At 44.4% G+C, this 12111-nt stretch overlaps 1 protein-coding gene across 1 annotated transcript; it reads left to right on the forward strand.

Annotated features, from left to right (window-relative positions):
- Positions 1–2956: 2956 nt before the first annotated feature.
- Positions 2957–11837, forward strand: LOC149445120 (uncharacterized). The gene is made up of 2 exons (XM_089654177.1): positions 2957–3056; positions 7988–11837. The coding sequence occupies exon 2, from the start codon at positions 7994–7996 to the stop codon at positions 9122–9124; it is 1131 nt and encodes a 376-aa protein (XP_089510303.1). The 5' UTR covers positions 2957–3056; positions 7988–7993; the 3' UTR covers positions 9125–11837.
- Positions 11838–12111: the final 274 nt, after the last annotated feature.

The raw sequence follows: 12111 nt of genomic DNA on the forward strand, positions 1-12111 counted from the left end.
CGGTCACAAAGTGCGTCCCAGGGGGCGGGATTCTTGGAGGATGTCCATGACACCCTCCCAGGACTAAATGACCGTGCCGTAGCTGTCTGTCCGCTATAGTGTGGTTGGCAAGCTCTTCATATGAATTTTTTAAAAATGCAGCACAATGGCTAAATAGTTAGCACTTCTGCCTGGCAGTAGTAGGGTTGTTGGTTTGAATGCCAGCCTCGGCACCTCCTGCCTGGAGTTTGCATGTTCTCCCTGTGCCTGCGTGGGTTTCCTCCGGGTGCTCCGGTTTCTTCCACACTCCAAAGACATGCTGGGAGGTTAATTGGATCCTGTCTAAATTGTCCCTAGTATATGTATGTATGAATGTGAGTTAGGGACCTTCGATTGTACCCCCCTTGAGGGTTAGGGACTGATGTGAATGTAAATATATATACACTCCTGAATTCAAGCGTGGTCCCGTGATAGGTTGTCACCTGTGCAATACGTCCATCCGTGACATTTCCTGGCTACTAAATATTCCACGCTCAACTCTTAGTGATATTACAACAAAGTGGAAGCAACTGGGAACAACAACTCAGCCACCAAGTGGTAGGCCACGTAAAATGACAGAGCGGAGTCAGCACATGCTGAAGCGCACAGTGCGCAGAAGTCACCAACTATCTGCAGAGTCAATAGCTAAAGACCTCCAAACTTCACGTGGCCTTCAGATTAGCACAACAACAGTGCATAGAGAGCTTCATGGAATGGGTTTCCATGGCCGAGCAGCTGCATCCAAGCCTTACATCACCAAGTGCAATGCAAAGCGTCGGATGCAGTGGTGTAAAGCACACTGCCACTGGACTCTAGAGCAGTGGAGATGTGTTCTCTGGAGTGACCAATCATGCTTCTCTGTATGGCAACCCAATGGACATGTCTGGATTTGGTGGTTGCCAGAATGGAACTTGCCTGACTGCATTGTACTAAGTGTAAAGTTTGGTGGAGGGGGGATTATGGTGTGGGGTGTTTTTCAGGGGTTGGACTTGGCCCCCTAGTTCCAGTGAAGGGAACTCTTAAGGTATCGGCATACCAAGACATTTTGGACAATTTCATGCTCCCAACTTTGTGGGAACAGTTTGGGGATGGCCCCTTCCTGTTCTTACATGACTGCGCACCAGTGCACAAAGCAAGGTCCATAAAGACATGGAGGAGCCAGTTTGGGGTGGAGGAACTTGACTGGCCTGCACAGAGTCCTGACCTCAACCCCATAGAACATGGGGACTTCGTCGCTGAAAAATCCTAACGCTGACGTACAAAGCTGTCCACCATACTGCCCCGAACTACATCACTGACCTAATATCCAAGTACCGCCCAGCACGCACACTCCGCTCCTCACAAGACCTCCTTCTCTCTACTTTCCTGGTCTCCTCCTCCCATGCCCGCCTCCAGGACTTCTCCAGGGTGTCACCCATCCTCTGGAACTCCCTGCCCCAACCCATCAGATTATCACCTACTCTCCTCTCCTTTAGGCGCACCCTGAAAACCCATCTCTTCAGGGAAGCCTACCCCGCCCCCTGTTAACTTGCCGACCTCCTCCACTCTTCCTACCACTCCATCCCCCACAGCTATCTCCTCCTGTGCCACCATCCCCTCCCTCCTAGATTGTAAGCTTGAAAGAGCAGGGCCCTCGATCTCCTCATGTTTTGCATTGTATTGGTATTGTTCTGTCACATGTTCTGTCCCCCTTTGTAATGTACAGCGCTGAGCGAACTATTGGCGCTTTATAAATACTGTATAATAATAATAATAATACACCTTTGGAATGAATTAGAGCAGAGACTGTAAGCCAGGCCTCCTCCCCCGACATCAGTGCCTGACCTCACAAATGTGCTTCTGTAAGAATGGTCCAACATTCCCATAGACACCCTCCTAAACCTTGTGGACGGCCTTCCCAGAAGAGGTGAAGCTGTTATTGCTGCAAAGGGCGGGGCCAACTCAATATTGAACCCTACGGACTAAGACTGGGATCAGTGGCGTCCCGAGGCAGGTGTGGGGGGAGCGCGCCACGCCAGATGACACCTACCACACGGGGTGACACCAGACACACTCCACGAAAAGGTAAGTTGTAAAGCAAGCCGACAATCCCTGCAGGATGGATCCGATCTAGCCGCGGGGATCGTCAGCTTTCTTTACAACTTACCTTTTCGTGGATCGGGTCCGGTGTCACCCCATATAGCTTGCATGCCAACGATCCCCACAGGATGGATCGGATCTGCGGATTGGGGAGCATAATGGATCGGCGTCAGATCCATTATGCTCAATCTGCAGATCCGATCCATTCTGTGGGGATCATCGGAGGAGCTGTCACCAAGTGTCACCGCACCGAGTGACACCAACCCTAGGGACGCCCCGACTGGGATGTCATTAAAGTCCCTGTGTGTAAAGGCAGGCCGAGCAATACTTTGGGCAATACAGCGTACATATAAATATATAGAATGTTGGGGGTTCCAAGTCATTTTCTATAAACAATGCCGATTCTTCCATGGGTGGCTGAAGGCTCAGAAGTGGCCCGGCAGGCATGACAGTCAGGGAGCCGACATTTTCAGAAGTAGGTCAGCACTGGCTATAGTGGGAGCGGACAGTGGGCCCCCCTGAGCTGGGTGTCCCCGAGACCTCGTCGTCCGCCATGCCTGTCCCCAGCTGCTCCCTCTAATCAGGTGAAGGCTCCTCTCCCCTCCCCCTCCACGTTTTCCTCCGTGCAGTAGTAAGGGGGGAAGGAGCAGCGCAAGCACGGGGGGGAGGGATTTCGCCATCTTCACCAATCCGCTTCCGGGATCCGTGAGCCAGGTTGGCGAGGCGGCCAATGAGCATTGAGCAGCTGGAACGGGGCGTCCAATGAGCGCAGAGCAGTAGGAGCGGGGCTGGGCATGTTTGTGAGTGTGGTGCAGGCGGAGTGGGGGGGGATGTTCGGGGGGGGACAGCAGAGCCGAACTATACGGTATGAGTCCGGGGGGAGGACGGCCGCTGGACACCCGCCGGGGAGGACACCGCAGCCTGTGACCGTGTGCACCCGCCAGAGGCGACCCATCAAGGTGAGCCCCGGGGGACCGTACACGGGGGGAGTCACTGCAACTGGCTGACAAGTAGAGCCGTGAGCGCTGCTGATTGCTAGCTCTGCAGCCACCGCCATTCACAACCATGAAAGTCCACGGCAGGGGCTGCAGTTGCACCGCAGGAGCCCATTAGCTGCGTTATAGCCCCGCCGCACCGCCATTCACTTTACACGGAGAACCCCAACTTCTGCCGTGCCGGGGCTCAAACCCTGCGCGGCCCCTTTAAATTAAAGCCCAGCTACACATCCGTCTCATCGAGCTGGGTGTACGTGCGCCGGCGCGAGTGGGCGGTGCCTCCCGCTGCATTGTGGGATTGTAGTCTGCCTGGTGCACAGCGCTTATTGGCTGGCAGAGCTATTTACACTACAATTCCCGTCCTGCTTCGCGCCAAAGAAAGGGGAGGGGCGATCGCTCCGCCGAAAGATACTAAACTTGAATGTAGCGGCGGGAAGGGAGTCTATCAATGAGATCGGTGAGAGGAGGAGGACCGGTGTAGCGGATATCTGCTGAGCGACATAGAGGTGAGGGGGGATGCCAGTGCGGGGCTGTGGGTGCTGGGTAGGAGCGGAGCCTTGTCCCGGAGAGCCGAGCTCCTCCAGAGTACTCTGCGCTGTGTCTGCAGGTGACGGATACTGAGCCCAGCGCAACACCGGACACTCGGCGACTTCCCCTTCATTCTGCTCTTACTGACGGGTGGGTGCGATGCCTGCCTTCCCTCCGATATCACAGCGTACACCGCGGACGGTGCTTTACTGCGGCATACTCTGCTCGGATCAGCTGTGCGCAGGAGCCAATCCGCTTCCTTCTTCAGCCTGTTCAGTGAAGCGCTGAAAATGAAAGCTGCACGCTGACTGGTTGCTATGCACAGCTGCTCTCGGCTTAGTCCATCCCCCTCCATTGTATAGAATTCACCTGTGCTATGGAGGATGGGCTGTAGAGGTATGAGGGGGGCATCAGGGGGACATGGGGGGCGATACAAACTAACAACTTATACATTTAGTATTATAGACACAAAACTACATTGTGATTCCTTGTTTGTGTCCACACTGCATGATGGGGGAGATGGGGCGCCACACAACTCCCCCTACAAACAGGGCGCCACCGAGGTGTAGGAAGAGAGCCGCTCAAAGCTCTACAGAAAGAGAAAATATATAATTATACTGATTATTTATGTACTGTACTCATCCATTTTTTTCCTTTCTATAGCTCTAATAATAATATTTTTAATCCGTAAACTCTATGAAAATGTATTTTAGAAATTTAATATAGTGTAACTTTGCTTTTGTTTTATTAAGTAGTGTGTTTTCCTTGTATTTCTAAAACCCTTTATTTTACTGTTTATATAGTGTCATTTGTTGTAATGTTTTTTTTTTTTGTTTTGTGTGTTTTTGTTTTTTTTTTTAATATATCATGTAATTTTTTGGGGATTCCTGGTTAAAATCAATTTTCTGTTTTTTTTTCTATTATATTCCTAAACTTTTTTTGTAATATTTATATAGTGTCATTTTTAGTTTTTGTTTTTTTTTTTCTGGTTTTTTTTTAATATCTAAAAATCTTATTTAAATTTTTTATATAGTCATTTTTGGAGGGGTTTTTCTGATTAAACTTTTTAAAATATATAGTGTATTTTTTAAGCTATTTTTACTTGCATTAAAAATGATTTTTGTTTCTATTATCTAAAACTTTTCAATTTAGTTTCTATATTTATACAGCATTTTTCAGTTTTTTCTTCCTCATTAAAAACTAGTGTGGGTTTTTTCTTTAATTGGTCATTTATATATATATATATATATATATATATATTCTTATTTTTTTAAATCTTTTATAGTGTCATTTTTGGAGGGGATTTTCTAATTAAAACTAATTAGTGTTATTTCTTATATTTCTAAAACTCTTTAATATTTTTTTAATGTATAGTGTAATTTTTAGCTTTAATAACTCATTAAAAATAATTTCTATTATCTAAAAATGTTTGTTTTTTTTATATTTGTACAGTATAGTTTTACTTTTTTCCTGCTTAATTAAAAACTAGTGTTTTCTTTTTCTTTAATTGGTTATTTTTTTTTTTTATCTAAAAATCTTTTTTTTTTTTTTTTTTTTAACATTAATATAGTGTTGTTTGTTTTTGAAGGGTTTTTTCTGCTTAAAAGCAAGTTAGTCTTTTCTTATTTTTCTAAAACCGTTTAATTTTTAAAAATATATAGTGTAATTTTTAGGTTTTTTTTACTCATTAAAAATTTTTTTTTTCTATTACCTACACATCTTCAATTTTTTTTTTTTATATAGTATAATTTTTACTTTTTTTTTTTGCACATCGTTTTTCTATTAGACTGTGTGTGTTATAATCAGGGAGCGCTGGATGTATGTGTTATTAATGTTGTGTTGCACACTTCCGGGTCATTTAATTTTGTGTCACTGGAGAAGCCTCCGGCACAGTGGGAGTCACCTGTGCACATCATCCATGTAGCTGCTGTTTAGGATCCGCCCCCATCAGAGCCCTGATGTTATAATATAGTTATAAATAGATTGGTGTTCTTTTCAATGTAACTTTTTGTTGGTTTTGTAACTTGTATCCATTTCTGGGGATGTGAAGTATGTTGGAGACTTGTTTGCAGTGTGTGTATTAGAAGCAGTGTGAACTGATCCCGGCACAGGGCGTGCAGTGGGGGGGGGGGGTATTAGATGGTGTAGTTATAAGGAATGGGTGACGGCTGCGATTTGTTTGGGTTTAGCTGTATCACCATCACTCAGATTATATTGGTTGTTTTCCAAAATGGTAGCACGGCTGTTTTGTGCTTGTTTTCCACAATCCCAGCAGAGCAGGGGACGGGCCAGCTCCAGAGGAGGGGGGAGGGTGGGCTCTCATGCTGGGGTGGGGGAGGATTAGGGATGAGCCTTCTCTTGTAATAGGATCTCTTTCCAGCTCTAACAAACTACACTTCCTATTAGCTTCAAATGTACACTTTGCTGGGTGCAAAATCATCGTAAATAATGCAAGTGTTACAGTTCTTAATTATTGTATGCATATAAACATCAGTTTTTTTTTTCTCATTGTTTTCTGATTTGTATTTCTAAAAATCCTTTTATTACATTTAAAAAAAGTGTGTGTATATTATTATTATTATTACTATTATACAGGATTTATGGCGCCATCAGTTTGCTCAGCACTTTACAATATAACGGGAGACAATACAGCAACAATATAGTTCAATACAAGAGGGTTAGGAGGGCCTGATCCTTGGAGCTTACAATCTAGGATGTGTATATATGTGTGTGTGTGTGTATATGTGTATGTATGTATGTATATATATATATATATATATATTTATTTTATTTTTCCTAAAGTGCTCCTATATTTTTTAAATAGATTATATATTATTCTTTATGTATGTTTTTTAGAAATGTAGGATGTTTTTCCTTAAATTTCTAAACATACAAATTAGAATATAAATTATATATTCTATATTGAAGTGCACTTTTCAATAAGAAAAAATATATACATTTAAAATATAAAAAACACATTGAGATAGATATCAGGGGCGGACTTACAACTCATGGGGCCCCCCTGGGCAATAGGGGATCATGGGGCCCCTGTGTCCTTGCCCAAACTCAAAAAAGCCTATGAAAAAGGTACCAGGGGCATCTCATGGGGCCCCCTACTGACCCTGGGCCCTCGGGCAGTGCCCAAGTTTCCAAATGGTCAGTCAGCCCCAGATAGATAGATATATATCATACACACATTTTTTTGCATGTATATTACTTATAAATATGTATATTTTTAAATTTCTAAAGTAAAAACTTTATAAAAAATATTTTTGTTTTTCATTTTTTTTTTTTTTAAGTGCAGCTACACATTAGAATCTATTTGGTATTTTTGAGTATATTTTGATTTATCCAAGAGTGTAGCTACATGTTGAAACTTCAATTGAGGCAGTAGCAGGGTACCTTGTGATGTTCTACGGGTCTGCTGCTCCTCGTTGAGTGTTTCACAGTATCGGGTGGCCAGGGGTGTTTTAGCTTCATACTTAAAGTGGTTGTAAAGGATCAAAGCTTTTTTTTTTTTTTTTTTTTATCTTCATACATTCTATGCATGAAGGTAAAAGACCTTCTGTGTGCAGCAGCCCGCTTAATATTTATCTGAGCCTCATTGCGATCTGGCGATGTGAACAACAGTCTCGGCTGTCCCCGGGTCTCTGCCGCCTCGTTGGCTGTCCCCGGGTCTCTGCCGCCTCGTTGGCTGTCCCCGGGTCTCTGCCGCCTCGTTGGCTGTCCCCGGGTCTCTGCCGCCTCGTTGGCTGTCCCCGGGTCTCTGCCGCCTCGTTGGCTGTCCCCGGGTCTCTGCCGCCTCGTTGGCTGTCCCCGGGTCTCTGCCGCCTCGTTGGCTGTCCCCGGGTCTCTGCCGCCTCGTTGGCTGTCCCCGAAAGCGGGAGCCATTCGCTCCCACTGCTGTCAATCACAGCCAGTCAGCCAATGAGGAGAGAGGGGGACTGGGCCAAGCTGTGGCTTTGTGTGTGAATGGGCACATGGAGCAGTGGGTGTCCCCATAGCTTGCTGTGGGGCCACCCAATGAGAGGGGCCAGGAGAACCTGCGGGGAACCCGAGAAGAGGAGGATCCAGGCTCCGCTATGCAAAACACAGCAGGTAAGTATAGACATGTTTATTTTCCAAAAGAAATTTAATGAAGCTTTAGAATTGCTTTAAAGTAGAAATTCATCCAAAAGCAGCATGGGGGAAGGGCTCAGACTAGTCATCCTTCAAACACTTCAATGCATAACTTGTATTCCGTTTGGAAATGTATTTTCTTATAAAATCTGATTGGTTGTTTTGAGCAATAGGCCCGTCTTTGTTGTAATTGAATAGCTGTTCCCCCAAAACGCAACACTTAACAATTTTTATCTGTTTTGTTAAAGGTAACCATGCCTACCAGGGGTGTCAAAAGGAAACTTCCTGAATGGGATGAATCTATGCTGAATGGACGCGTATCCCTGCAGAGAGACGGTTACTGCTTCCTCCGTCAGTCCTTACTCAACATGTCACTTGAGAAGTTCAATAAGGGACGTGCGATGCCAGAGCCTAGCTTGCGGCGTTATGTTCTCATCTCCAACACTTTGAGAATCATCCAGGATGAAATTCACTATGAAAGTACATACCCTCTTCCGGTCATGGAGAATGCAATCGCTGGCACATGTGATCTGTCAACTGGGAATGTCAAAAGTTCTATTCTCCCTGCAGATCTGGAAGACATCCTTCTACCTTCAATGGAAGATGACTTCTCTGTAACTGCTGCCATTGCCACCATTTTGAAGGAGTTAGAAAGTGTATTAGAAGAAAGTTGTCCTCAAAATTTCCAACAACCCTGTGTCATGCAAGAACCTGAAGCCAAGGCAGAGTCTGTCAACCAAGTAGGTTCACGAGTCTCCTTCCCAACCGCCCAAACACCAAGTAGGTGTGTTGAAGTTCAGAAGGATGAGTTGTTTAATACAGATTCTAGTTCCTTGGAAGATAGTCGAGACATCGAATTGATAAGAGAGTTGGTGTTTGCTGCAGCCTTTTCAGAAAACCTGCCTGTATCTGCTCCAGATGCCCTCCCCGAGCTGCCAGTTGTAATGGACACTTCTGCCTTGGAGCCAGTGCCTGGTGAAGCCTCCTCACCCTCTGTTGGTGAGGCACCAGTAGGTATGGACAGTCCCAGTGCACAGAGGGAATCTCAAGTCCAAGCAGATAATTGTGTATTAACTGTTCCGACGGATGAGCTCAGGCCTTCAGAGCCCGTCTTTGCTAATTTTGAGACAGTCTTTGGCAATTTTGAGATTATGAATTCCAGCTATCTTAATGACGTCTCCTTTGATGATCCCTTTTCAGACATTGACACTTCTGTGTTTGAGAAAGAATTTCAGTTTGTAGGCTCTGCTTTAAGTAGCCGTTTGTCTGTGCCAGAAGATCTTTGGTTCCCTTCCTCTTGTAGCGCCCCATCCTGCAGTTCCAACCAAAGTATGTGGGAATCCAGCGACCTTGATAACCTTGTAGAAATCATTGTTGGGTCCTGACCTCTTCCTAAAGCAAGACCCAACATTTGTGATTGAGATGGGCCAGTATAATGTTTCTGAGCTGGAAGAACTCTGAAACTTTTTGCATATTTGCACAAGACTGTATGCTGTCTTTTTTTACTGGTTAGCTTGCATTTAATGCAAGAACGGTGCCTACAAACCAGTAACTAGAGGTGTTCAGTGTTTACAGAAGCCATGCAGTAATAGATATTTACCTTTTTCTGACTTGTCTTGACTGATCCACTGGTGCATATTGCTTCCCTTTTTTTTTTTTTTTTTTAAACGAATTTTAATACCGCAATGTATTATAGAAGGTTTGTGTTGCTACTGTGTTCGAGGGACGGGCAACTCACAATGTCTTCTGTGAAGACTGTATTTTAGTTATTTGGTTTTATTCTTATTTTTAATATGCAGATCAACTGTCACACCTGAGGGGTGTTTTGTTTTTTTTTTTTCCCCCTCACACATTGGGTGCTATATGGTCACTTTACTGAGGTTGGAGTTTAGTCTTCCGTTTTTCTTAATGCACATCTCACAACTAGATTTCCAGCCAGCTACTCAGCTGTTTATATTTTCTTTTAACAATTTCAATTGCTTTCTGTGCTCACATCCATTCTGTCAATCAGGAGTTCACAAGGGTTCATTAGGGAGTATTAAATCAGTGGGGGTTATTTACTAAAACTGCATGGTGCAAAATCTGGTGCTGCTCTGCACAGAAACCAATCGGCTTCCAGGTTTAAGCCCCGGTTCACATATGTGGCTGTGCGGGCCACGTTTTGCGCGGGCACAAGAGCCCATTCATTTGAATGGACTCCCGTGCACTGTGACACGCAGGGAAGAAGTCCCTGCACTTCTTTGGAAACCGCAGCACGCACGGGAACCTCGGTTCCCAGTATGGTTGCGATTTCCAGTGGGTGCGGCGTTCCATTAGAATTAATGGCACCCACCCGCAGATCCACATTCTTTTGTGCGGGTGGTGCAGCTGCGCAGATTTTCGTGTGGACCCGCAGCTTCCCTACCCGCACATTGGTTCCCAGTACGGTTGCGATTTCCAGTGCGTGCGGCGTTCCATTAGAATTAATGGCACCCACCCGCAGATCCACATTCTTTTGTGCGGGTGGTGCAGCTGCACAGATTTTCGTGTGGACCCGCAGCTTCACTACCCGCACATTGGTTCCCAGTACGGTTGCGATTTCCATCTGTTTGATGTCTCCCTTTTCATGTGCATTTGTTTTATGATATGGAAATGGCATATGTACAGAAATAGAAATATGAAGGCAGTAAGGGGTTTGACCCTTTTTTCTTTTGGTGTTGAATGACCATTTAACTGTATGGATCAGCCTTTCTCAACCTTTTTGTCACAGAGGAACCTTCGAAATTTGGAGGTTTTGAGGGAACCCTTGCAAAATCAAATAATTTGGAGTCGGTAGGAAAAATGCTCCTTACGTTGTTGACTGGGAGGGTAAAATGGCTCTTGTATTGGTCATTAGAATGCCTCCCTACAAACAGCTAAAAAGATTGGTGTCTTGCAGCTGGTTGTGGCATTGGCCCCAAAACTTTGCAGGCACTATCAGTTTGGAGGGTCAATCAGCCAGGTCAAGGAACCTCTAGCAACCTCTGTAGGAACCCTAGTCCTCCATGGAACCCTGAGAATGGCAGGTATGGAACATTTGGCCCTTATTCAACACTAGTACATAGCTTCCTCATCTGCTACAGTTTTTGATGGGCAGCACTACAATATATGAGCACAGAAATCAATTACCAGAATTCTATATCTCAGACATGCGTTTTGTTTTTTGTTTTTTTCCAGTCATTTTTCATGTTGCTAATGGGAAATACTCAATAGCTCAAGGTTGGATTTTTTTTTTTTTTTTTTTTGGGTGGGTGTGGGGGGTGAGAACTAGACACCACACAGGTGTACAAAATGTGAAATATAAGTGACCTCATGAGCAGTAGCTCTATCTAAGACCTCCATATTCAACCGATCAAAGTGTACCCGTTTACCTCTGTCATGGGTAGCCATTTGGGAGGGGGGGTAAATCAGTGTTTATGAGAATTCAGCCCTGGCGTTCCAAAGCAATTATGGAGACTTTTGATTCAGACTTAATGACATGACTCTCTACTCCTCAGTGCTGTCATGACTTCTTCATGGAAGTGATGGGCTGAATCCTCATGAATATTCAGATCCAAAATGGCTGCCACTAGGGTATGCAAGTTACAAGACCACTGGAAAGGGCTTTGGGTTCAGGCTGAGGTTTGGTAAACTACAAATAGAAATGAAGAAGCCATCAACCATTCAATTGAAATCCAAGCTGGACTAAAGTGCAGTAAGCAATGGCAACTACTCAGGCATCCTTTCTTAGCAGATATGGTGCCAATAAACTGTCACTATGGGTTATTGCTTATTGACTCTGCACTTTGGTTCCGGGAAATGGATTCCTCCTTTGCATGTAAAAGATAAATTGTGCTTAAAAAAAAAAAAAAAACCTCACCTGGGAAACACAAATGTCTTCTCGGTCACAGCTTTTTATGGATAAAAAGGAGCCATTTCATTTTGCACGTTTTTTTGTTTCAAAGAAAACTGTTATTTAATGTATGTCTTGTGTAACAGAAATCTATGCAATATGTACAGGCAAGAAAAGAATTGCCATATATTTTCTTTTTTTCTTATTTAAGAAAAATAAATGATTTTGAAGTAAAAAAAAAAAAAAAAGGTTACTTTTGTGTTTTGTACATTGGGGATGGGCAATGGGGGATAGTACATTTCCAGCTACCACGGAAGCACATGTATGACCCGTCGCTTTCCTGACTAATCAAATACAATCCTTGGTAAATGTTGGGTGAAAATAAACTGTCTGCTGGGTGTTGTGTTTAGGACTTGTGTTGACGGGTATCAGGCTTGTGTCAATGGTCCGCGTTGACACGTTTTGGAGAACATTTAAAACTCATTGATGGGTGCAATTGAACATATATGCAAGGAAATTACG

Source organism: Staurois parvus, unplaced genomic scaffold, assembly GCF_062004578.1.
Source record: "Staurois parvus isolate SC_StPar_1 unplaced genomic scaffold, SC_StPar_1.0 ptg000746l, whole genome shotgun sequence".
Classification (NCBI taxonomy): domain Eukaryota; kingdom Metazoa; phylum Chordata; class Amphibia; order Anura; family Ranidae; genus Staurois; species Staurois parvus.